The following is a 27,436-nucleotide window of genomic DNA, read 5'->3' as shown; positions in this document are numbered from 1 at the left end:
AAGATCCGGGCAAGAACTGGTCTTCAGTAACCCATTCTTTTCATTACAGGCGACTAACGGGATCAGGATTGGGTGGTGGGTCTCGCTGACTTGGTTGACACGTCATCGTATCCTATTTGCTTAGAACGATGCTCATGATGTTGATCACTGAAATGTCTGGTCCAGACACGATCATTTACAGACCGCCGTTATATAGATGCTAGGTGCGGCGTAACACTACATTGACTCACTGACTTGCTACGTACTATTTCGGTGAAGCCCACGATCACGACTATTGTGATGTAAACGTAGCAATAGCACCAGGGCAAACCGAGCTCACATTTATTTAAAGAGTGTAATACGTATCTTGAGTCAGTCTCCTCTAATCCTCTAATAAGTCACAGTAAAGTACTATAAACCCTGGTTGGTAGGTGGACAACACTTTCAAATTTCTCCATATGGTGTATACCGTGAGTAAGCGTGGCCTAGACCATTAATGCCATAAAGTTATGTTAGATGGCAAGCAAACAGGTCACATACCCCTCATATTTGACCGAGTTTTTAATAGCAAGGCCCCGTTACATGTGATTAAATGTTAAGCAGATTAAACATTACCGCTGAGCAGAATGAGTTGAATCTAGTGTCTTAAGTGATTTGCACGTACGTCTGTGCAGGCATTTATCATGCCATATGATACCTGATGTTGTGTGCGTCAGTGAGTGACGGGAAGAATGTTTGATTGATTTTTACTATGTGTTCCTGTATTGGTTGAATAGTTGACTTGACCTGCCTATTTGTGTGATTGTAAAGGGCGCCGGTTGTCATCATTACGTGTTAGTGATTTGTACGATGAACAATATGGAATGAAGAATTTATGACACTTAACATGTTTTCTTAGTGCAGTGTTACATCACTTTTAGATCGTGAAATAGAGAACGTTTGCAAATGATAATAACAGTTACACCCGTTCATTCGGTTTAAGTTCCTTTTTCCTTCCTTCCTTCCTTCATTCAGCAATAATGGTTACTCTCTAGCTTAGAAAGGTCTAATGCATTTTTTATGACTGAATATTTTGATGCATCATGAATTTGCGTGCTCTGCTTGCTCTTGCCTCAAACTAATCGTGATCCCTTAATAGCTTTATTCAGCATATATGATCCGGAGGACTAACGTGCAATAGACACCCTCGACAACAGAATTGTATGTCCAACCCATCTGCACCATCCCAATGGTTCTTTCTCTTCAGCTGCTAATCGTTGCGTATTCTCACACTTGTCTATCATACCATGCAGTCTAGTCTCTGCTTATGCACTATAGAATCATCTACACGTGAGATTGATGCCAGTACTGCTTGAATGTTTTGACGATTGATTGATATTGCTATCATATATGAAAATGGAAATAAGTTTCCTTGCAAGCAAAGATGTTACCAAAGATAATTATAGGTGTTCCTTAACACATGTTCACAATATGAATAAGTTTTACTTTCCCCTAATGCAAATCAACAGGAAATGGTTTCTAAGACAGAAATCATATGAATGATTCTTTTATAATTCTACACATTCTACAGATGTTGTGTAGAGATAGCTTTTCAGTACTTCATAGAGGCAGGCCGGTAACGTTTAATTTCATTTTAGTGTACATCGTGACTTTGCTACTGACATAGGCAGTTAGTACACGAACGAGTGATGAAATCTATAATTGATATATACTTATGGTGCCGCGGGTTAGTCCTCGGACACAACTGCTCTTTGATACAACACACCTTGAGGTCATTTTTAGCATGTAAACAAGTTTCTGGAAGTCGAATTGATTTATACGGTAGTTGTCTCAGATATAAGTGTATGTACCTGTCGCCACGATAGAGAGCCTCTCTTCACTCAAACGAAAAAGGTCCTTTTTCATGTACTTAACAAGACCTGACTTCAGATGAATTCTTATGGCTAAAGCACGTTTTGTATCTCGCGATGATATACGAGACGAGAGTGGCTGTTCATCCAGTCACCTATAACATATTATGGGATTATGTCAGTAACAGCGGTCACTTTGACACTGGATCTGAGTTGACATGTTTGTTTTATAAGTAAACACAACATACGTGACTATGGGTATTTTATTGCATCAATCATAACCGAACGGAATGCTATTGCATTGTACAGTGTAGCGTGTTTTCCTGTTCGCACTAACACATATTTTATTGACCAATTACGTGTGTCAAAGGAATGTTTCTATTTCATAATGTATAAATAATCTATACACAATTAAACCTATCTATCATCCTTGACGGACTCTATGAAGAAATATTACTTTGTGCACAAAAAAATATTTATGTATTTATTTCGCTAAGAACCTGTTGTAGAAAATATATAAATAAAATAAATAAATTTTAAGCCAAAATATTATGCAAGGAACATCTTGGAGGATTATCAAAGATTTTGCATCATACCTTTATTTACTGCAAAAACGTATCCTCCACTGTCTCATGATATTGTCTACATACATGTACTTTAGGCAAGTAGAAAGTTTCGGACTAATCAGTACTCTCAAGTGCATGTGCTTGCACAGAAACGACCTGTTGAGGATGCTCTGTCCTTGCTTATATGTTTCAACAGGTACTTCCATAGTCATGTATCAGGCATCTCTACTGTTGTTCATGATGATTAAATGCCTATTAAGCCGTGGAAACTGTTTCTCAGCCATCCTTTACTAACATGTAATCGTTTATGATTAATGTTATTGTAACATCCTCATATCCATTCTGTTCATTGTGTTCACAGTTATTAATCTTAAAATTCCACAGTTTATGTTACGGCGTTCACAGTCATTCATCACATAATTCTTCAGTTCTTGACTCTGTATATGTTGTTCTCTGTTCTATTTCTCATAATTCAACAGTTATTCATTCTGCAATGGTGGTCACAGTTTTTCAACGCATACCAATTTTAAAGTTATTCTTATATACATATTTCCTTTTAGTTCAAATTTTCCCACTGCTCAATTGTGTGAACTTAGATTTTCCAAGATATTGATTATGTTCGTGTATTTCAATGGTTATTCATCAGACACACTAGTTGAACGGTTTTTCATCAGACACACTAGTTCAACAGTTATTCATCAGACACACTAGTTCAACAGTTATTCATCAGACACTAGTTGAACGGTTATTCATCAGACACACTAGTTCAACAGTTATTAATCAGACACAATCGTTCAACAGTTATTCATAAGACACACTAGTTCAACACTTATCCAGCTGGAACAATATTTCAATTGTTATTCATTAAATGCACTATTTATAAAAAGTCCATTATTTACAAGTCTTCCAATAGTTTACATAAATGTTGTCCAGTAACTATCCTCTATGTACATGTATTTCAGCAGTCATTTACTATGTAAATGTACTTCAACAGCTATTCACTATGCAAATGTACTTCAACAGTTATTTAGTATGCACATGTACAGTATGGTTCAAAATTATTGAGAATAGCTAAAGCATTTCATATTATTAAACGAGACCAAATCAGATAAAATTGAATGTATTGTGAAAGTGAACTGACCTTTTCATATTGTGTAGGTAACAATTTAATATTTTATCAAGTCTCCTTGAGCTTCACGGCACAGTCTAAGACGGGTAGGCATACTTCCTATCAGAGAGGTTAGTGTCTCGTGAGTTATGCTGTCCCAGTATCGGACCACTTCTCTCTTCATGTCTTCAATTTTTGTCAACCCCTTTTGATTCACACATTCCTTCATCATCCCCCAAATGTTCTCAATGGGATTTAAGTCAGGACTATATGCAGGGAATGGTAATGCAGTCACATTTTTCTCCTGAAACCACTGCTTGGCATGTTTTGCGGTGTGTTTAGGATCATTATCTTGCTGCAAAATCCAGTCATTTCCATAAAACACATGTGCACTTGGAAGGAGAAAATGATCTAATATGTTAGTGTAGCGTTGACTTGTCAGATTTCCCTCAAACACACACAGCGGGGTCGTTCCTAATAAGGATATCCCTCCCCATACATGAAACTTTGGGCTGTATTTAGGTCGTCGATACAACGGTGCTGACGCAGACTTTGTCCATATTTTCACATTATTGGGATATACCCATATTGAGCTTTCATCAGTAAAAGTAACATTTTCCCAGTCAAAGTTTTCATGTGCCAAACACCACTCAACACGCCTGTCTTTATGTTCTTGTTTCATGAGAGGAGAAGGAATTCCAGTCTTTTTCTCCCATCCAAGATCAATCAAATTTCTTCTAACTGTAGATTTTGATACAACTGTTGATCCCCTTTCTATCATTTCATACCTGATGTTGGAGATGCTTGCCCTTTGCTTTTTAGACGCTAAAATTCCCAGCCGGACGCGATCTGAGAAGTCCAGTTTTCTGGATCTCCCTGCTCCTTTCTGGTGCCCAAAATCCTTTCCCTCTTTAAAATTCTTCCTAATCCTATACACAGTAGAAAGAGGAGTTCCTGTTCTCTCTGCCAGTGTATTTACAGCATCAATTCCTTGATTACACAACTCAAAAATCAACCTTCTTTTATCTTCAGCAGACATTGTTGACAGTGCTGAGGAAAAATGACGTCTGCTATAAATTCAGGGGAGGTAACTCTAATTGTACTATACTCAGTAGGCCAAGATGAGTTACCTCCCTTATACCATTACTTAGTTTTAAGTATCAGTGAATCAGTTGAGGTGTTAGGATAGCTCAAAGTAAGAAGAAAAATTCTCAATAATTATGAACCAGACTATACTTCAACAGCTATACAGTATTGAACTCTACTTTAACAGTTATTCACTGTGTGAATGTACTTCAACAGTCATTCACTATGTAAATGTACTTCAACAGCTATTCAGTGTGTAAATGTACTTTAACAGTTATTCACTGTGTGAATGTACTTCAACAATTATCCAGTATGTAAATGTACTTCAACAGTTATTCAGTATGTAAATGTACTTCAACAGTTATTCACTGTGTGAGGGTAAACGTTTCAATAGCACCGTCCCATGAAGCACGCTTACACTGCAAACCACAGCCATGGGAATGAATAGAATAGAATAGATCGGAATGGGCAATGTGTTTAAGAGTGAAAATAGGCTAATAATGAACGATCAGATCAGACTGGAGTGTCTTTACTAAAATGTAGTTTGGAAACTACAACAATTGTGTGTGAGTATCACAGATACTAGTTCCATTTTATAAGTATCATATACTGACAAGATATAATTCAAAGATTTGACGAGTACATTAAAACCTTGTTGTCACTACTGGTATGGATCAGCTGTCATGATGTATTTACATTGTGGCATATTTCAAGAAAGAAATATTACCAGGATGCTAGATTCCAGGAACATACATCAAAAGAAAAATCGTGAGATCATCGATGTCAAGATGACATTATTTTCACACACGCGTGTCCGCAAAAAAAATCAACTTCCCCATCCACATGACGAGATGTATATCACACCTGGCGCCGTATCCCCCTTGAAAATACGTCACAGGTAGAACAACAAATGCCCATCACGGAGATATGCGTGCAGCAACTTGACACATCATGAAAAACGAGTGTCTGCTTGAAGACATGCTGAAGTCATCTGTCTCCTCCTCACCATCTCCAGCCAGCCATGACCCCCTCCCCTTTCTCCTCCCCTCCTCTTCTGAGGAAAGATATATGGACTGACCGTAGGAGACTGTCACGTGACACGGACGGAAGGGTATATATTAATGTTCTAGTTCCACTTGTGTCCAACAACACCAAGCAACTTCTGAGCCTCATCAGATATAACACTAAAGATGAAGCTGTGCATTCTCTTGGTGAGTATATGTGAACTGATATATCCAACTGTTCACAGATGTGTTCTCATATATATTTTTACGCTTCTCATTCGCTCATGACTTGTTTTCAAATTTTTAAACATATACTGGTATACGTTGATATTTCTGAAATCAAATGATTCTATTTAAGACTTCCAGAATTATGAATGGCTTAATAGTTGCATTGTGTCCTAGTCACATTCGAGAGCGGGTACACTATTTCACAGACCAAACTCTTTAGGGGATCGCGCCAAACTTGCCTTTATGCTAGACTCTGGGTTATCACTGAAACGTCCAACAAACTGATGATTACTTCGCTTTGATTCCATTTTGAGCCTTTCTCTGGAAAGAAACTGTCAGAAGAGAAGTGAATAAAACAGAAAATTCTCACCTAACGTTAAATGTTCAGTTAAATGAGCTTCAACGTTTGGTGGCTAATACTGTTCTTCAGAGATCTGAAAACCAGAAACTGCAACCGATGATGTAGTCAAATGTCACACAATGTATTAACTGTATTCGATGTACTCTGAAATACGTTCTCGCGTACGAGGAACATGGTTTTCATTGCTGATGATTGATTCTAGAAATAGGTATATGTTATAAGCCATGCACCGCCATGACATGGTTGCAGTATTGAGAAAAAGGGGCGTAACCACTGACTATCTATACATTTTAGTCTTCAAACAAAATATTAACTCCGCTTCTCGCACAAATATCTGGTGCATTTTCCTATTTTCGTACAACTGAAAGGTAGTTCATTGATTGCGTTTACATATTTGTCTGTGTTCACTTTCAAAACTATATTAATTTTTTTAAAGTAAATCAGTATCTGGCTATAGTGTAGGATGGTGTTTGAAGCAATATATTATCTCTCCTAGAGACCTTTGTTTTCTTTTTTTCTATTTTTAATGTACTGAAATAAATACTTCGAGTTATGCACGGTTCGACACAGCCGCTGTTTTTATTTCGAGACAGTCGTGCGAAAGACATATCACTGTTTGGCAGTAGATTCTCCAGGACCATTCGACGGTCTTGAAGACCATAGATGAGTTAGTCGTTGGAAGAGGTATCACAGTTGGGAGTGTTGACGAAAACGGTTTACATTTAAACCGGAAAATGATATCTTTACGGCATAACAGATTTTGTACAGTGTTGTTCCTCATCCCAATCCCACTCAGTCATGTTTGGCCATAAGTCTGGTCGTCTTGCTCCAGGTCTCGGTATCGCGTAAACCGGTGATCACGTTTATTTTGTTCTCCTCTTCTGTCTAATTTATTACCATGATACTGAGGGAACAAATACATACCATACCCTTGGATGTGCATTTAGCTAAACATTATCACTTTGCACATGGCGGTGTTCTAATGCTACTGTGTAACCCATTTCTGGTGTCCCGTGCCGTGCTTGTATATTGTTAAAGCGGCATAAAACCCAAACTCACTGACTCTGGGACGGTAACCTATTTGTTAAAGCGTTTGCTCGTCACAACGTGACCCGAAATTGATTTATCACACTGGTACAATGTGTGAAGCCGATTGTGGTGTCCCCAGAAATTCAGTGGTATTAATAAATGCGGCGTAAAACTAAACTCACTCTCCGTAATGCCGTTAATGTCTCCCCTGTCACGTCCCTCTCCGCAGATCGCTGCATCACTGGCTGTGGTGTATGGGCAAGGGCCGTCACAGAACAACCCAACGCCAACGGGTCCCGCCCCCGGGATGTCAGGTCCTCTTTCGACATATGCACAGCAGCAACAGCGAATGCAGCAGCAAAGAATGGCTCAACAACAGCAACAACAACAATGTAAGTATAGTAATCTCCGGTTATAGCTAACTCAAAGGGACCACTGATAATACTCCCTTTACATGCGTACTAAGGTTTCGGGCCAAAGGATTTTTACTCTTGAAAACAGAATTTGACCTCGATATCCTCTTGAAGGGGTAGTCAGTGAAAAAAGCAATGGGTTATAATCACAGACACGTGCAGGTATTGTAGTTCCTTTTGGTAGTTCCAATGTGAATGGTAATTCCACTGAAATTACAGTGTCATAATTCTTCATTCTGATGTTCTAGTCATGTGTTTTAAATCATAGCAAACACCTTGCGACTTCACAGACGCAAAAAAACTTTAAGCATTATATTTATCCAATCCGTATTATCCGGAAGCTGTAATCTTTATGTTTAGACAAGGGATTGTTGTTTATCTGTCCGGATAGAATTAGTTTTGAAAATTCCGATCATTCTCGGAGGACAAACAATCCGAAAGTCGCTCCGTGCTGGTTTCGGTGAGAAACTAAAATCAAGATAAAATGATGAGTAGTTTTCAATACGTTCGTTCACTACGCATTCCGATTTTATGATTTAACTCAACAGTTCCAATTACAAGCCACTTCAAGCAACACACGTAGATTCATATGTTTTAATTGCATATGCATATCCTGCATGAAAATAATAATTTTGTATCATTTGTGTCAATAATAAACCTTTTCGAACACCACATGTAAAGTGATAGCCTTGATACTGCTGGAACATTGCTAGAGCGGCAGAAACGCGTACTCACTCACTCACTCACTCGGGTGTGTACTACTTCGTCACAACGGTGTAATCATACAGAGCTCGCAAAGTCTTGAACAGTTAAAGGTTATAATGGGTGACAAATATGATGACCTCAGTCTGTATTTAACGCTGCACTCAGCAATTGTTCAGCTATATGACGGCGGTTTGTTAATAACTGCTTCTGCATAGCTACAGTGTTACTAATAATATATCCCTCTACACAGTCATACCCTTCACAAAGTGCTTGACAAATAATCCTGGTCAAATGAGTAAATTAAGTTCTAAACTCCTTGGTAGGCTCCTACCAACAAAATCCCAGTCGGTTTACTACCGTGGTTTTATATATTCTACAGGCTTGACAAGTGGACGTTCACGTCACCATAACATAAGTTGCCACTTGTGAAACTACTTGATGGATTACACATTAACACTAGCCTTCGGCAAGAACCTGACATGGGCGTTCATTGTTTTAGGGTGTAGTCTTTCGCTATTTATATACACATTAAAGGAATACTTCAAGCATGTCATCGGATCACTTCTTTCATATATATAGCACATAAAGATGTTCATTTTCGCCTCTTTTTGTTGGCCTTCTACAATAATGAGCTTGCTATTGTAGATGATCTGTCACGAAAGGATTAATTGTTTTCAAATTCCCATCCTTGACGGAGAACATGACATATAAAAGTTGGGTTTTTCGTGTGAAGAAAATATCAAGCTTCAAGGAATTGTTCATCACTTGTCCAGGGGGAATTAATTTGTTTACATTCTCATCCTTCCCGGAGGACATAATCTCCTACAGTTGAGATCCTCATGTGTAGAAATAAGCAGCTTCAAGGAATTGTTTATCACATGTCCCAAGGGAATTAATTTGTGTAAATTCCTATCAATCTCGGAGGACAAACATATCCGAAAGTTGGGATCTTCCTGTATTGATATTAACGAGATTCAAGGAATTGTTTATTGTACGGGTGGTGGATTTTTTAAAAATTAATCCCGATCCTTCTGGGAGAACATCCAATCCGAAAGACTGAAGTAGGATATTCTTCATATTGTGACAGTGCACAATTTATCTCTGTATTCTTCATATTTGTATATTTTTTGCATGTGCGTATTTTGTATATATTTCAAATGTCACTTTAATTAGCCATGGAATGAGGGCTGATTAAAGTGTCATTTCAATGTTAACAACTCTTCAAAATGGATGTGAACTTTCACTCTAATACATACATACATACATACATACATACATACATACATACATACATACATACATACATACATACATACATACATACATACATACATACATACATACATACATACATACATGCATACATACATACATACATACATACATACACAGAGAAAAAATATATGTGGCGAATATATACAAATATATACATTCAAAAAATATTCAAATGTGAAGAATACAAAGATAAATTGTGTAATGTCACAGTATAATCTTCCCATGTGTCTATGACAGGTGCCCCTCTCTCATGATACGTCTTGTATTATCATGATATTGATTCATAAGTGTATGCTCTGTCAATGTGTGGCACGGTGTCGATCACCTGATTGTCTGGCCCAGTCGTGACTGTGTACAGACGGCGCCGTAAACTGCTGTGCAACCGAATACCACTCAAAGAAACACATACTCGTGATAGATTCAGTGTTGTACAATGGTATGCTCTTTTTCAGCAGACATATCGAACGGATGCTGAGATATTGTTGTCGTCTATATTTACCTGTCATTGATACGTTCGTTTTTATTTCAGATTTCAACCCGTGGTCATTCTACATGTAAGTATATGCAGCTTTGCCTATTTCACAAACAGTCCGTTACTACAGTAGTCAGATTTTGATACCGGTGAATTGACCGATAAAAAACAAGAATTAGTATTTCATTCATAAGTGTAATCCGCAATATACCATGTGTCACTAGGCAGCACTTGGAGTTTTTGACTGCAGGCAATTATGTGTCCATGCCGATGCCGTACTGTAGTTCCTTGCCCGCGTTACATATAGTGCCTACCTCTCCTGGATTGCTTAAAAGGCAATATGGAACACTTCTAACCCTTCTCCTAGGCGGGCTAATGTCCGAGAATATTTGTTCAAAATTCTTTTTTTTTCGTATTTTATGGATTGTAAATTAATGAAATGATCTTTATAAGTGCTATGGCACAGAATGTGACTCACATTGACTTAATTCAGCTACTTTGGAGCAGTATTAAAATATCTCGTCCATTCGCGAAAATATTTGGCACCCTGGGCGAGAATATCTGCTCTGGCTCAAAAGTCATGGTGTCTTTTTTCATGTTTTGGATTTTGTAATTACATGATGGTATCCTTTTGGCTTACCCAGTTCAATGTATTCGTGTGACAAGCACATGTCACATGAATAACCAAACAAACTTTCAGTAGATGCTGAACGTTGTTTGGTCTCCATTCTGTCAAAGATTACTTTTGCCAAAAGTCTCCGTGTTTTTTGTTTCAGACTCAACCAGATTGACAACCCATGGTTGAGGTACATGGCTCTCTCTCAAGGTGGCTTCAATCCATACTGGTTCTTGTTTGCCAACTAAACTCTCAACATAAGGATTGTCTACCTCAACATACGAACCTTCATTCTTTGTCTTCCCTTTTCATCACTCAGCGTTGCCCTGGAAACAGGGACCAGCCAAGTGGTTCATACGTTAATTCTGTATTCGTTTTTGTAAGAATCGAGAATGGAAACGCTTGTTCTTTCGATTTTGTAGACTTTGATCTGAGAAAACCAAGTACAGTGAGAAATTCGAAGTGATGAATTAACATAGAAGGGTTTTGATTCTCAAGTTTCTCACATGTGTACACATTTCAGGAAACGTCTCTGTTTGCCCCTTGTGTACTCCATTATCTGTATGTATGCTTGTATACCTTGGTCCATCTGTATAAATAAAGTAATTGTTTATCAGTCAATATTGTGTTTGTGATGTTTAGGTGAAAACATGATGGATTGTTCAGTGTTGTGAGGCTTTAAATATACAATGGAGTCTCTCTACTCTTTGTGGTGTTGACGTCCAGTGGGTCAAGCGTTCGCCCAAGCCCGGGTGCAATGTGTGAAGCTGATGTCTGATGTTCCTCACCGAGATATTGCTGGACTATTGAAAGCGGCGCAAAACCATATTCACTCTGTTCGCTACATTCCGACCTTGAACATTTACTTTGATATACTCCTGAAATTAGTAGCTGTATCAGCCATTCAATAAATCCCTATCCGGATCACTTCCCTTAACATTTGTTAAAATACTAGGTGTATCACTGAATTACTGCATTTCTACCTGGAATATTTATCTTGACATTTCTCAAATTAGAAAGTATGACACTGTTTCACTACATTCCTTCCTGGAATATATATCCTGACAGTCCTCAAATTAGAAAATGTATTAATTTACCGATTCACTATATTTCTACATTGAATATTTATCTTGACATTTCTTAAATTAGTAGGTTAATCACTGATTCACTACATTTCTACATGGAATATCTGTCTTGACACTTCTCAAATTAGTAACTGGATTACTGATTCACCACATTCCTACCTGGTATATGTACCTTGCCAATGCTCATATTAGATATTACATATTATTTTTTTAATTGTAACGTATACCACTGTTTCACTACATTCTTACCTGTAACATTTATCTTGACATTTCTGAAATAAGACGGTTCATCGCTGATTCACTGAATTCCTACCCGGAATATGTATTTTGACATATTCTCAAATTAGAAAGTGTACAACTGATTCATTTAATTCCTACCTAGATCATATATCTTCATATAGTGTTTTGTTTGAATCTTTTTTTCAAACTAGTGCATCGGTGATTAACTACATTCCTACCTGGAATATTTATCTTGACATTTCTCAAATTAGAAACTGTATCAATGATTCACTAAATTCCCGCTTTTAACATATATCTTACCATTTTTCAAATTAGAAAGTATATCACTGATTAACTACATTCCTACCCGGAATATTTATCTTGACATTTTCTTAAATTAGAGAGTGTATCAATGATTCACTAAATTCCTGCTTTTAACATATATCTTGCCATTATTAAATTAAAAAGTATATCACTGCTTCAATACATTCCTTCCTTTAACATGTATCTTCACATTCCATTCACCGTTTACTACATGTATATTCCCCACCTGGAGCATTTATCATGTCAGTACTCAAATTAATAGCTGTATGACCGTTTCACCACATTCCTACCTGGAACATGTATATTCACATTTCTCAAATTGGAAAATATATCATTGCTTCGCTCCATTCCTACCTCAAACATTTATCTTGATACTTCTGAAAGTAGTAAGTGTAATTGACTGAATGTGGAGTTACCACAGGTCAGAAACATGCATGACCAAGTAGGATTCGTGAATTGGTTATTTGTAAATGATAGTGATTTTGCACAGAAATAAAGAAATAAGTTTGACTTTTAATAGATGAACATCACGAAGACCACTCAAGATTGTCAGACACTAGCTACGTTGTCTACCAATGGCCATTTTACGACCGCCTCGCGAGCTTTTAAACATTGTACGCTCAGACACTACGGGTGGTGACAAAAATTGTGACATGTTGTGAATATTTTCTGTGGTAGAACGTGTATTTCCACGTTAGTGCTTGATGTGCATAAATCGGTTGAATTTGACTTCGTCATTTTGACTTCTTTCTGAGAATTTTTTTGGACATAAAACTATTAATCTGTGAAAGGTGGCGTTTCGACAAATTTATTGACAACGTCGCCTTATTTTTATATCCATAAAGAAATCTCATCATTCTTCCTCGTTTTTTTTTATTTCCCGTTCATTAAAAACTGATGTAAATTAATATGGCGAAGGTAGACGTTTCGATTACAGCATGTCACTGATGGAAGTTCCTTCATTGAAAAGAAGCACAGCTATAAGTGCCAGAGGACACCTCTTGAACATTTGTCGTCAGTCCGATTCGCCCTTCGTGCTTATTTATTTTCTCGGTAATTTTACAACGGGATATTAATATTCCATCTCACTGTTGCACACGAACACGAACACGAACACGAACACGAACACGAACACGAACACGAACACGAACACGAACACGCGCACGCACGTGTTGTCAGTTACATTTGCAAATTGAGGTAATCTTGGAGACGATTTAAAGTGTGCCACAGCTCTTGTACAGCTTCATTGCAGCTGGCATCACTCAGCAATTAAGATATATCAATAAACCAACGAATGTCAGACAATGTCATATGTGTTCGGATGCTTACAATGTAAACGAACTTCATTTTCTCTTATATATGTTCTGCTTTTGATCATGTACGTGCATCATATATACTCAGTAACAAAAAGTTTAGGAACACCCAGTGAAACGGTCCACTATGCTTAAAGAAACGAGGATAAGAATCAGTGCATCGTTGCAAACTTTACTTTGACCATTTTCGAAAGTTGTGGCATCATTAAAAACTCTAGTGCACTACAAAGTGAGAGGGGTGGATCAGTGAGATTCACACATGTAAACAAGAAGCACGGGACCCAGCACAACGGAAACGATTACGGATGAGCAGCGGATGCACTCGTGTTTGATTTTGAGCAAGATCTCACAGATTTGTTGCGACGTGATGACGTCACGGGGTCATTTTCCGAGATCTGCCAGTGCCTGGAAAAGTGAAAATGTCTGGCAACCTGTCGTAAGTCTGCTCGTAGCAAGCCATTTGTATCGTGTTAGCCCGATAGGCCGCAAAGCTTTATTTTTATATAGTATTGAGGACTTGTTCAACCTTTTTGGCAACAATCATGTGTAAACCCAGGCTTTTTCATAATGGTTGATGCACCACATGACTGGAAGGACATTCAGAAAATTAAAAAAGGTTTCATCCTCACTGTTACTGGAATAAATACTCCCTTGTGAGCCACAAAACGTGCTCCTCACAAAGCTGCAAAACATTAGAGATGAATTCAACTTCCAATTATCAGTTTTCCCCGGCACTTTGAGCAGTATTCCATTGTTTCTAGCCTTTCTTGTCTGCATCATACAACTTTGCTGTTTCAGTAAGACATGCACCTTTCAAAGAGCGTCATATGTTGTTACACTATGGTTACTTCAGGATCTTAACAAAGTTTCAAAAATGTTTTATGGTAGACATTTGGAAGGTGTTTTCCTATTAGAACACATCAGTGAAAACATATTGGGCTCACACCGATTTGTACCATTGGTTCGCTCATTCAAGTTAGGTAGGTCGATGCTCGTGATGTTGATTACTGGATTTTCTCGTCTAGGCTCGTTTATTTACAGACTGCAACCATATATCTGTGATGTTGCTGAGTGCGGCGTAAAGGGCTGAAGTTATTGACACTCTCAGCAATCAAGCTGCCAAACACGGTCACCCATGCAAGCATTGTACGAGCTCAGCGGTGCTTCATTTCAACTGATTTGTGAGTGAGCTCTATGCACAGGACCACATGCCACTGGCCAGCTGGTCTATGACTGAGTGCAGTGTAAGCAACCTTAGTCTCAGTATGATTCGTTAAACTCCTCTTTTGAGTCTAACAAACTCTTTCGGCTTGACCAATCAGAACACAGCTTACCAAATCGCAAAAATGGACAATCGCACATAGCTTTTGGACTTTATCCTTGAAAAGTTCTGTAGCCGAGGCTTCTGGATGCTATTTTCCGTTCGATCGCTTCCGGGTGATGATAATGATAATAATGATAATAATTCACTTATATTGGACATAGTATCCATCTGACTAGTTGCTCACCGGACGCTGTAGTCAGAATCTGATATTCATTACCCCGGATAACCCAAGCTGCCTCTTAGGCGCTAGAAGGTTATAGTCACAGGACTTTATCTCACCGGGTACGCATTTTCTGCTGGGTGAACAAATTTGAACAAACTCACGTGCCTAAGGTGAGCACTGTCCGAGCTCGACGGTGCTTAACTTCAACTGATAGTGACCGGAGCTCTACGCACAGGACCTAACGCCACCACATGGAGCACGGTACAGTAGTGAGTAAACAGTCACGTGAAAATAGCGTTTTTGTCAATGTTCAATGATGTCAGCTTACGGAAATGTTGACTGATGGTAACCATGTCATCAGAAAGCCCTAAGAGTATATTTTGCAGTTCAAATATCTATGTTTTATGCGGTTTTTCGTTTGCTGTGGGATCAGTATCAGTGACAAAGCCCCGCCAAACCCTAAATAATAGCCGTGGTCAGATTGGTTAAATCCGTCTCGCATAGTTTTATACTTTTGTAAAAGTAACTGTATGTTACTTGATGCAAAAGGAAACATGATCTGTGGCGTTCTCCTTAATCGCTGTTAAATGTTGACAAGACATCTGTATAATTTGAAACTAGGCATGCCCTTGAAGAGATATTGTGTCAAAAGGCAGTGCCATGTCTGAATTTAAGCTTGTCCCAATTTAGCTCACGTCAGTGATTGGTTACTGGCTGGACGTAAACGCAGTTAATACTTTGTCAAGTCACCATGGCCAGCAATACAGACTTCAGAGTGGTGGGGCATACTGCTGATCAAATAGTCAGAAAGTCGTGGCCCATGCTGTCCCAATATCGGACCACCTAATCTTTCATTTCAGCAATATTTATTAGATATTACTTAATGACTTTCTTTCATAAGCCACCAAACATTTTCTATTGGATTTAGGTGAGGGTAATAGCTTGGCCAATCTAATAATGTCATATTTTGGGTACAAAACCAGGCCTGTGAATGCTTTGAACGATGTTTTGAGTCGTTGTCCTGCGGGAAAATCCGAAAATTTCCACAGGGCAAGTGAGCAGATGCAATTAAATGTCCCTCGGGAATATCTGTGTACCGCTCACTGTTCATAATCCCTTCCAATACTCAGAGGGGCGTTGCCCCCAACATAGATATGCCAACCCACACGTTTAATTTGGCAGTACTTTGGGAGCTGATACAAAATAGTTTTTTTTCAGTTTGTTTGGTCCAGAATTTAAGTGTATAAGGAAACGGAGACACAGAACGTTCATCTGAGAAAATCACATTGTCCCAGTTAAAAGTTCTGTGCTGTAAGCACAAGTTCAACCTTCGCTCCTTTTGTTCAGGTTTCATGATCGGTGATAGGATTCCCCGACTCTCCAGTTGGTACCCATCAGCTTTCTTTTCTCTAAATCATCCATATTGAGAATCACTGGAAATGTCGTCTGCTAGCAAGTAAACAAAGGGGGATGACTCTTCACAAACTAATACAAAATATTCACGGAGTTGTCTCACTTGAATGAAACCATGCACTTGATAGCTGTCAAGGTTGTTCAACATATTCCTAAAATTCTCAATAATTTCTGGTCATACTATGTTTTTAAAATAAAAAAGTCAGCTGTTGATTTTATTGCAAACAACGAATAAACAGCCACACATAAAGCCAAAGAAACAAAACATTCATTTACATAATGTAACGAAAAAGCTGCAAACAAAGAAAAAGCTAACTTACGGTTCTCGTACTTACAGAACATATGTAGCGTCACGTTCAAAGCAGGCGTCCTCAATACCTATAGGGCGGGGCGCTCCCGAAAGGTACATTCTCGGTGAAGGATCGCAGTAGTACAAAGTCTCTGAAACATAGCGATGTCAACAAGATAAAATGGAACTTTTCACTGTGTTCACGAGAAGCTCAAACGCGCGAAAAGATGTTACATAGAAATTAGGTGATTGGGAAGTACTAGCTTTTATCTGCGGTCATTCACTCTGTGTAATCAGGATGTACAAACATTATAAATACCTTATTTAACTTATATTCTCACTAATCTATTGTAAAAACACCGTGGCTTCATATACACACTATATATACCTCTGTAAAACAACTCTGAAGCTTCCTGTACATACTGTGGATACCTCTGTTACTATTGGATGTCATTCACGTGATGAAGGGGCACGTTTTAGCCCAGAAACGTTGTGTGTAAATAATAAAGACGTTGCACATCCATATTAAGTGTCATGTGTCATTAGGCATGGTTCATTCTGACTTATCTTACCTCTCTTGCTCCATGTCTCCTGTGAGACATCTCTTGATATCAGCCGTGACTTCACGGGCGTCACACAAATCTTCCGAGGTGTAATCCCATAGAATTTGTCTTCATCGACCGAGTACTGGATGCCCACAACATATTCTAGTCAAGGGAACGTGACTGTAAATTGCGGTTCCAAGAGTTTGGATATCATCTTCATCACTTGGCGGCGTTGGCAGTTCATGATTAATAGATATTCAGCCATATTATCTGTAATGGCCAATGTACATCACTATTAAGCTTGTTGGATTGGCGGTTTGTTGTTTTGCGCCTCATTCAGCACTTTCCTATCTGTCCGTAAGTAATCGAGTCTGAACCAGACAATCAAGTGATCAAACGGATGAGCAGCGATCAACAAATGTTTCACGACAAGGACATACCTACTGAAAGAACGTCTTCTTCACGAGGTCCACGTCTAACTGTGCTGCACATACTGCAAAGCAACAAGTACGTTTGTCCAGAGGCAGTTATCAAGGAGTGTATACAATGAAAACACGGTTGACTATTCACCAGCAAAGTTACTGTGAATCTACACTAGTCCGGAAATCCACGAGGCCAAACGACAGTATTGAAACTAGTTCAAGGTTAATGTAATAAGAATAATTATTGTCCAGATTGTGTGGCGGGAAACTTCCGACCATGTCCGAACCAAGTGGTCGGACCCAAGTTCCATGGTGGCGTCGTTTGTGTAGTATAATGTTTCTTCGTTCTGAGAAACGATATGTAAGTATAGTTTATCATAGTGGAGCAGATAAACGCAAATATGACCCAAACTAGTTCACTTAATTTCCATGCATAAAATTTGGGGCATACATTCTCAGAGTGCCACTTTTTCATAAAAGGGCTCCAAAATCTGAGATGGCTCGGTATTTGGACTGGCTCCCTAGTAGAAGAAGGTGTGGTTTCTTCTGATCAATGGCACTGCAGATCAATTGTAAGTCTCGCTAAAGCACGACAAATGCACCAGGTCACTGCCTACACCCTTTACAGATTGCTACAATGTGCCTACAACAGTTATTGCACAGAACAAGCAGAGATCAATGAAGCTGTATTAGGCTTTGAGAAATGGTGTCAGAACAAAGGCCAACAAAGTCCGCAATTTCAGTTCACGCATTTGGTGCTGTCAGTAGAACTTGCAGTCTTCGTGCTGATCTGATGATTCCGTGAAGCCAATTGCAACTTCAACCTATATTATCAGGCACCGAAGGAGTTGATCCCATACTTGTTTGCAAATAACAATTCAACCAATTATTCCCGATGGTAAGGACGTAGCATAGGTAGACAGGTCTACCACAGTATATGGTGTACCCGAGGCTAGACTATGAGACCATGTGAAGCTATCCCTCCAACCAGAGCAGCTCTAATTCAACCTGCAGTATGTCAGGCAGGTTGTGTGTGGGCTCAAGCCGTTCTGCGTCAGCCAGAAGCAGAGAATCCGGTTAAATGGGATGGGAGAAGATTGGCGAAGAATGAAAAACCTCCAGGAAAACCAACTCTCCCGTTGCAACGATTTATGAAGAGCTCACTAAGTGTGGTCATGCTGGAAGTCTGTCGTTGCAGGTGCAAATGCTACCGGTTTGATCTGACATACGCAGCCTTGTACAGTTGCCTATGTGATGGCACTTTCTTACCATTTGGATAGACCAAATTTATCTGTGATACATATCTGTCAGATTTCACGGCAGATGACCTGAAAGTCTTGTAGTTCAGTTTGTACAGCACAGGTCTGCCAAGTTATAACGTGTACCATCTGCCCGTTATAGATACCTTCAAGTAGGACAGTAGAATGATCAGGCATCCTTCAACCCTGAGTCAGAATCGTTACTGAATTGTTGGCATATATATAAACGTTTGCAGTGCGGATCTTGCTATGGCGGAAGATAAAACTGAGTGCACGACTATCAGAAAATATTCATTTGATCCATGTCGGAATCCACTCTGGTTTGGACATACCACGTAATATGCAAATGATAAACGTGGCTGAGTGAATTTAGTTTTACATTTAGTTTTGCAACGTTCCAGTACTATCACGACGGGGGACACCATTCCTGGACTTCACCCATTGCGGGGAATCAAACTCAGGTCTTAGGCGTGAATTGCGAACGTTTTACTACCAATGAGAGAGAAATGCTTGTATTTTAACAGAAAATCAGGTTTCGATTCGTTGCTGTTTCTGACCTCAGGGCTAAAAATGGGTCTAGCTTTAGGAAGGGAGATTTGACACGGATGACATAAGTCATGATGCTGATGTATTTCACAATTTACACAGCTTCAACCTATGTACTGTTAGTGAGTGAGGTCACAAATGTTCAAAGACGTTGTCCTTGACCTTGGTTATTTTTGTCTTATTATTCTGCAAACATATGTTTGTCTGGAAATATGGTCTGGCCCCGATTTCTCGATGCAAAGTTAAGTTTTTACTCGAATCTCAAACTGAGTTTCAGAATTTGAAACAGCTGAATTTTTCTTAACTCAGCTGCACTTTTGACATATAAAATCCAAACAAATTAAGTAATCTGTTCACGAAACTCAAATTGTCTCCTACAGTTTGAGTTTTGTGCCGATTTCATGTCATTCTGAGAAATGCGTTTTTCCAAATTTGAGTAAAATCTCAGACTTATGTCAAAACTCAGACTTAAGTTTGTTTCGAGAAATCGGGGCCTGGTGCCTTCATATTCTTCCTCTATTCATTTTTCTCCGGTTGTGCCGATCCTTGGAGAACTCGATGTTACTTGCGACGTGGTTTCAAGCTACCTTGCGGTGGTCTCTTAACAATCGAGTCTGGACCAGACAATCCAATGATCAACGGCATGAGCATCGATAAATGCAAATCAGATCGGGTTATAGATTGTGGCTGCAAGTTCGGGACTCTTGCTTCCACTTTTCATCCACAACCTTGTCTTCGTCATGTAGAATATGACGTCCTTATCGCACTTGAGAAATACGGTACTGTCTGGAAATAGCAAGTGAGTGAGTGAGATCAATACCACGGCGGGGCTTACCAGAAAAAGGTTTGCTCATAGGGAAATCAATACGTTCTCAGCATTATGAGTACAACCATTAGTCAACCCCAACGCCCCTTCAACAAAAAGTGAAATTAGAGTCATTTTGTTCACGTTGTTTTTTTAAGTGTATTAAGAACCATTTCAAACTATCAATGAGACAATCAACTTCAGTGACACACGTGTAGGACCTGTGCAGTAGTGAAGTTGATTCGTCAGAAACACGGAATCTTCGAAAACTAGGTGAGTGAGTTTAGTGGCTTCTAGCTATATTCCAGCCATATCGCGGCGGGGGACACCATAAATGTGCTTCATACATTGTGCCTGTGTGGAGAATCGAACCTGGGTCTTCAACGTGTCCAGCGAGCGAGCGAGCGAGCGCTTTAACCACCAGACTACTCCTCATCTGTTGGGTGACACGCATTCAGATCACAATGCAGAAAAAGATATCATGTCATAGGTAATATACCACCTTGGATTAATCGGGAAATTAAACAAACTTATTTGAAGCGCTCTGTCAATGACAAAATGTCTACAAGATTGTTCTACTTAGATACGGTTCGTCGAAGCAGTCACCATCAGTCATATCTGAATCAGAACGACATACAGCGACATAAAGCAGGGTTAAAGCTGGGAAAGAGGGTGGGCAAGAGGGAAAGAGTAGAGACAGCGGCAGCGAGGGAGAGGGAAAAAGGGAGAGAGAAAGCGAGAAAAGGAGAGAGGGGCGAGAGAGAGGGGGGCAAAAGAGAGAGGAGAGAGAGAGTTTCTCTTGACTATAACTTGTTAGATCTCAGATCGAAGTGATTTTGAAGTATCGAGTGATTGAGCTGAACGAATGTCATCGTGGGACGTGGGTCAGTGCTCGTTATATCAACCACTGGTGTATCTAGCGCAGCCTGGATAATCTACAGACCATCATCACAGGGGTGGAGTGTACTATGACGTAAACTAACAAACCGAAACCAACAGTCCTTCAGACCATATATGTCCACACATACATCTTTACCATACTCGTTGCTCTTCATTGTTCGAAATGGGAACTGCTGCCTAGTATAATGAGTAATTACACATTTATTCGAATCACCAACAGAACGGGTTCGATTCCCTATGTCGTCTGTCTTTGAATATTGTTACAATTGTCGTTTGAGCAAATTATTGAGTGACAGTTATGGAAGATGCTATGTGATATTATAACACTCGATGGGCATGGCATGTTTTATGTGACCTGGGAATGGAACTGCATTGCCACATTGGCAATAGTTTCATCGCTGGTGACTAGAAACAGCCTGAGAAGGACGCTATTTCATGTAGTGCGAATGTGTAAATCAGCACGTTCAATGAAACTGTGTGTTAAGCAAAGCAGACAACAGAAAATTGTTCAGGACGGGTACTCCAAGTCAAAGTACTGCCAAAAGTAAAAGTATATACTTTATAAACGTCACTTTTAGAAAGTGTTGAAAAATCACTTTAAACTTCGGAATATGAATTTACAACGAAATACCCTTCTTTACATGTCTCCCTGGTACAAAGTCTACTGTTCAGTCAAAAGCCTTTGCGTGACGTAAAGATTTACATTTTGCCCGTTTGTCACTTTTGTCAATCGAGACGTCGACTTAAATGGGTTTGTTACGAGACGGCTATTACACATTGACATGTATACGACTTGGACATCATCTTGTTTGTTGCACAGAGTAATGGAAATTCTGACAAATTTGTACACCGTTTCCAATCTAAAAGTGACTACAACCAAGTTCTGTATGCGAAATAGCCACTGATCGGTAACCCGTAGCTTGTACATGTAACAGTCCTGTCAGTAAATCACAGTGACTGGTCTGACTGGTTTTTGAATTTTCAAAGTGTCATTTGTTGTATATATCACTCTCTCCGTCAGGTTAAAATACATATTTAAACCATGCATGATTATCGCTCCATAAATGATGATGTTTTACCTTTTAGTAATTCTTTGCTTCAAAAATAGTTTCTTCATTCACATTTCGGACAAATGAATTTGTGGGCTGGTAACTGTCAGGCACAGATAGCCTGACTGGAAAATTTGGAAACTATGTCGTAGACTGCACCAAGTAATAAGAAGTGTCAATGCAAAATACCCTCATGTTTAGAGACAATCAGTGGGAAATCATTTACAATAATTACATATCGAACTGGCTTCAAACTAAATATTTACTGTAGATACTTGTATAGGAATGAAACAAACAAGAGTCCTGTTGATGACATCCAGCACTGCAACATGTTAGGTAATGTCGATGTTAGGCTGTTGGTAACTTTTAATGTTTACGACGTCTTTCAGGTAAGACGGCATGTCGCCAGAAGGCTATATGTCTTCACTCAGTGACAATCGGTGTAAGCTGAACTGGCTAGACACAAGTATTCATAATGATGGCACATTCTGCGATCATTTGTCACCGTCCTCTAACTCTGTGGGCACTAGGTCAGGGAGGTATCGCAGCTACAGTGCTGAGCTAATTTGACGTAGTTTCGTAACGTTGTATACTATATGTATATGTTCCGTTCTTTTCAGTAGACGTCATCGCTATACAGACATACGTGTGTGTAACTGTCCACGATAACCACGAGAGAGAGAGAGAGAGGTTGTCTGCGACCATCCTCATCGTCCAGCTACCTTTACATTTTATTGACCAGATCACCGAGTACGAGCAACTTATCCACCAGGTATCCTCTTGTAAAGCTAACCCATATACTCCAAAGTTTAGTCTTGCTCTGGGTTTAGCAATATTCCAGCAATATCACGGTAGGTGACACCAGAAATGAGCTTAAAACATTGTACCAATTTGGAGAATCGAACCCGGGTCTTCGGCGAGACGAGGGAACGCCATCACAGGGCCACCACACCGCCCCCACCTCAGATCCCCCATCGCATTCGAGCAGGAGCTATTAACCGCGTCACAGAACGGAAGCAAATCGTGCAAAGTGTATTTATCAAACCATGCATAGGTCTTGCAATGTCTTGTAGCTGAAGAAGTAGTTCTTCTCTCCGTATGGGGCTCATTTCCGGTTTTCCTTGACCTGATGTTGTTAAATCATTGCAAAAGTGGTGTTAACCCCCTAAATGCTAGCAGGGTACATATCTCTCTCCTCTTCAACCCCCACACTCAAGTCGAGCATAATTCAACACGCATCGCCCCCACAAATACAACTGTGGGAAATGGTGGAAATTTCATAAGTTTTTTTAGATAACTCAGTGAGTGTCATTTTCGACAATCGTAAATCTGGCCATTTTTGACAACGCCCATTTTTATATTTGTGTAAAAATGTACACATCGGATATGTAATCGGAGAATGAAATAATAATAAATGAAGAATGGAAAAAATCTACCTTTTCCAGCTTATTTCAAAATTTCTGACAACACTTAGTAGTGTTATATCTTCAAATCGCCTCAGATTTTAACTTTACTAGTACACCAGTTGGTAGGGGATTTAATTTTCTACATTTCTGAATAATTTTACAGCCATTTGCAGATCTAGTGCCGAATGCAATAATTATTCTTGCACAACGTTCACTTTCGCACCAAAAGCCACACACATGAGTCAATGAAACTAATGTTGATGTGATCTTAATTTTACGTGTGCTTTAGTTGAATCTACATGGAAGCTCATGATTTTCTGAAAGGAGCTAACCCAATTGTCGGTCTGACGGTACCTCCCCGTTTGAGAAGTAAGGCTCTTATGCCGCAAAATGAACTTCTTGCGGTTAACCGAGCTCTGCAATTTTTGTTGGCTTGTAATTTTGTGGAAGCTTTTGCTCAAACTTCAGCTGCCTTTCAACTAGCCTGTTATGTCGTGCATATACAATATGTAAGGCTTTTGTATACCTTAGTTTACGGATCCGCCGACCCGAAATGTGATGGAAGTGGGAAATAATGAAAACTGTTTTGTTTTGTTTTATTTCATCCATTATAAATCCCGACCCGATAAAAACAGTGATAAAAACAAAGAAAGTGAAAAAAATAGAAATAGCAATTTATACCTTTCAATATTCCCTGAAACTCCGTGGAACAAAAAGATAATGCCACAAGCTGCCCAGCTTTTTCTTTTCATTGTTACCTCGCTACCGAGGTAAAAACGTTTGCTATAAAATCCGGAGATTAGTACTTTAAAAGGCGTAGGTACTGAGTAGGTACATGTTGCTGTTAAAGTACCTCTAGTGAACTAAAACGTCATGTAGGCGTTGAAGTGCCTTCTGTTTGATTTAGCTGGTGTTACGGTTGCCGTTGTACACAGCCATCTTGGATCTAAGATGATCGTGCGTCCCACAACCATTACATACACTTACGACAGTCGTTGTTTTGTACAACGGATCCTTGCCCCGCCCAAGGAGGGATACAAGCGCTGAGGTGATCGTAAAGTTTTCCCATACTTTAACACAGGTGTAGGCTGAAAATAACTGAATCTGGTCCAGCCTGAACGACCAATGCGGTGAGTCGGTTCTTACATCAAGCATGGGTTGCTGAAGATTTGCTCTGACATGTGTGAGGTGAGGTGAAATGGGGTGTAATGTCGTACTTTAGAATATATCGCTCATATGACGACGTGCATGGGTGGGTATGTGAGGATGCTTGTATTAGCTCAGACTTATGCTGGGTGAGATACAATGCGGCAGTTAGGCATGAATACCGCACTCAGACACATTATACTGACTCCGAACAGACCAGTCCTTCTTGTACCCATTAATGCTGAGCGTCAGGCAGGGACCAGAAAGTACCTACGTCATTTGGTATGACGAAGTCGGGATGGTGACATACAAGCTTCCGCTCTCCGAGCCGACGTTCTAATACGGGTCTTCAGGGGCCATGTTGCTCCAAGCCAGTACACGCCATGTTACCCAACCTGCACACACTGTAATAGCTCAGTGTGCTCTTGGACGGTCTTTACAGGGTCTTTTTGTTCAAACCCATGAGTGTCTTGTTACTCAGTCCAGTACACAATAAGGTAACGTCATGTGTTCTCATGTTGATCGTAACCATGTCACTCCGACAAGACAATGAAAGAAATTTATGTTCAAATGAAATAAATGATTTTTATATAAAATATCATTGTTTGCCCAGCTGCTAGTAACATGCATGTTATGTAAACAAATTACTCTAAATAAATATTAATGAGTGCTTGGGTGGGTGATGGGTGGATGAATGAGTGTCTTGATTATCATACTAGAGTAGCTGAAAAGTTATCTTTCTATACACAGATTAGAACAAATCTCCCCGACTTTCTGATCGTGATGCACAGTTTGAATGGAAGCGGTGGGGTAGCCTGGCGATTAAAGCGTTTGCCCTCCACGCCGAAGACCCGGGTTCGAATACCTGCATGGGTATAATGCGTGAAGCCAGTTTCTGGTGTCACCCGCCGAGATATTGCTGGAATAATGCTAAAGGTGGCGTAAACCTAACTCACCTTTTTGAGTCTGAATGCGACTGTTTTAGTTGAAAGCATGATACTCACGTACATGAACAACACACACGCACTCGGAGACAGAGAGAGAAAGGGGGGGGGGGGAGAGAGAGAGAGAGAGAGAGAGAGAGAGAAAGGGAGAGAGACTGAGGCACATGTACAGCTGCCAAGAACTTTTAAAATCTCTTTGTTTAACCTACTCAAAGGTAACGCGATGTCACGGCTTCCATCTCGCTGCCGTGGATGTGTGGCAAAGCAACCTAACTGGAGAAATTAGAATAAATGTGTTAAATTTCACATTTAACACGTCACAATATCACCTGTTCTGAAGCAATGACGAGGTCCATGTCTGGAGTCATGGCAACCGAATAACCCGATTTCGTTGCTTCATTTACGGCATAGTTACCAAACTGCCAAATTTACAGCACGGACAATTCCTGGTAGGACACATAACAAAATTGATAAGGGCAAACAAACTGTTATGACAGACCAGGCAGACCCTAAAATCAAGACTAACAGTGAGTGAGCGCACTGCGGGGTGCATCAGAAATGGGCTTCAGGCATTGTACCAGTGTGGAGATTCCAACCCAGGTCTTCGGCGTGACGAACCGAATTAAGAAGCTATAGTCATTGGGCTACTCCACCGACTTACACACTGAAGGAGCTTCGTTTCAATAAAGTATAATTATTCTTGCGGGCGAGCGATCACGGGTAAGTTGAAACATTGCTCGTAGCCAGTTGTCATTTTCCTCTATGATGATTTCGCCACTGTCTAAACCAATCAGTTAGAGCTATGTCGACTGTATTACTGTCCGACCAATCACGTACGTGTAACAGACTCTCCAGACAAAGTAGGGGATATTGGAAAATGATAGATGATGACGGAAATTGACACAGGTGTCAAGTGATTGTGATGGATTGGTAATAAAGTGTCCGTAACATGACAATTGGCAAAATGTGTTGATACAAGCAAAAACCAAAGACGACAAGGATGCGTAGCCCAAACTGAACGTTAGACATGATTTGAGACATAGCTTGTCTTGCTTCTAACATTTAATAGACATTCCATGGCTTCCAATCTCCCAGTGACAACATGAGGGAGTCTACCCTACTCTTCATGCAGAGCTTTGTCATTTGATATTGCCTTCACGTCTCCAGAGTGAGTGAGTTTTAGCATTTAACAGTTTTTACAGCAATATCTCGGCAGGGGACGCTAGAAATGAGCTTCGGCGTGATGAGTCTTAGGCGTGATGGTCTTCGGCGTGATGAGTCTTCAGCGTGATGGATCTTCAGCGTGATGAGTTCAGCGTGATGAGTCTTCGGCGTGATGGATCTTGGCCGTGATGAGTCTTCAGCGTGATGGTCTTCGGCGTGATGAGTCTTCAGCGTGATGGATCTTCAGCGTGATGAGTTCAGCGTGATGAGTCTTCGGCGTGATGGATCTTGGCCGTGATGAGTCTTAGGCGTGATGGTCTTCGGCGTGATGAGTCTTCAGCGTGATGGATCTTCAGCGTGATGAGTCTTCGGCGTGATGGATCTTGGCCGTGATAAGTCTTCAGCGTGATGAGTCTTCGGCGTTATGG

The 27,436-nt window shown here is 39.8% G+C and overlaps 1 protein-coding gene across 1 annotated transcript; it reads left to right on the top strand.

Annotated features, from left to right (window-relative positions):
* Window positions 1-5,661: 5,661 nt before the first annotated feature.
* On the top strand, window positions 5,662-11,313 carry LOC137273632 (uncharacterized). The gene is made up of 4 exons (XM_067806399.1): window positions 5,662-5,800; window positions 7,441-7,603; window positions 10,134-10,158; window positions 10,853-11,313. The coding sequence occupies exons 1-4, from the start codon at window positions 5,780-5,782 to the stop codon at window positions 10,938-10,940; spliced, it is 297 nt and encodes a 98-aa protein (XP_067662500.1). The 5' UTR covers window positions 5,662-5,779; the 3' UTR covers window positions 10,941-11,313.
* Window positions 11,314-27,436: the final 16,123 nt, after the last annotated feature.

Source organism: Haliotis asinina, chromosome 2, assembly GCF_037392515.1.
Source record: "Haliotis asinina isolate JCU_RB_2024 chromosome 2, JCU_Hal_asi_v2, whole genome shotgun sequence".
NCBI classification, from domain to species: domain Eukaryota; kingdom Metazoa; phylum Mollusca; class Gastropoda; order Lepetellida; family Haliotidae; genus Haliotis; species Haliotis asinina.
Note: the sequence above shows the minus strand (reverse complement) of the source record. Positions and strands in the feature narration are given on the sequence as shown.

What these genes read in the sequence shown, in the direction of transcription:
- LOC137273632 (XM_067806399.1), top strand. Translation starts at nt 5,780, where the DNA reads ATGAAGCTGTGCATTCTCTTG. An exon ending in TGAAGCTGTGCATTCTCTTG is followed by an intron (nt 5,801 to 7,440) that starts GTGAGTATATGT and finishes CCCTCTCCGCAG; the next exon opens with ATCGCTGCATCACTGGCTGT. An exon ending in ACAACAGCAACAACAACAAT is followed by an intron (nt 7,604 to 10,133) that starts GTAAGTATAGTA and finishes TTTTTATTTCAG; the next exon opens with ATTTCAACCCGTGGTCATTC.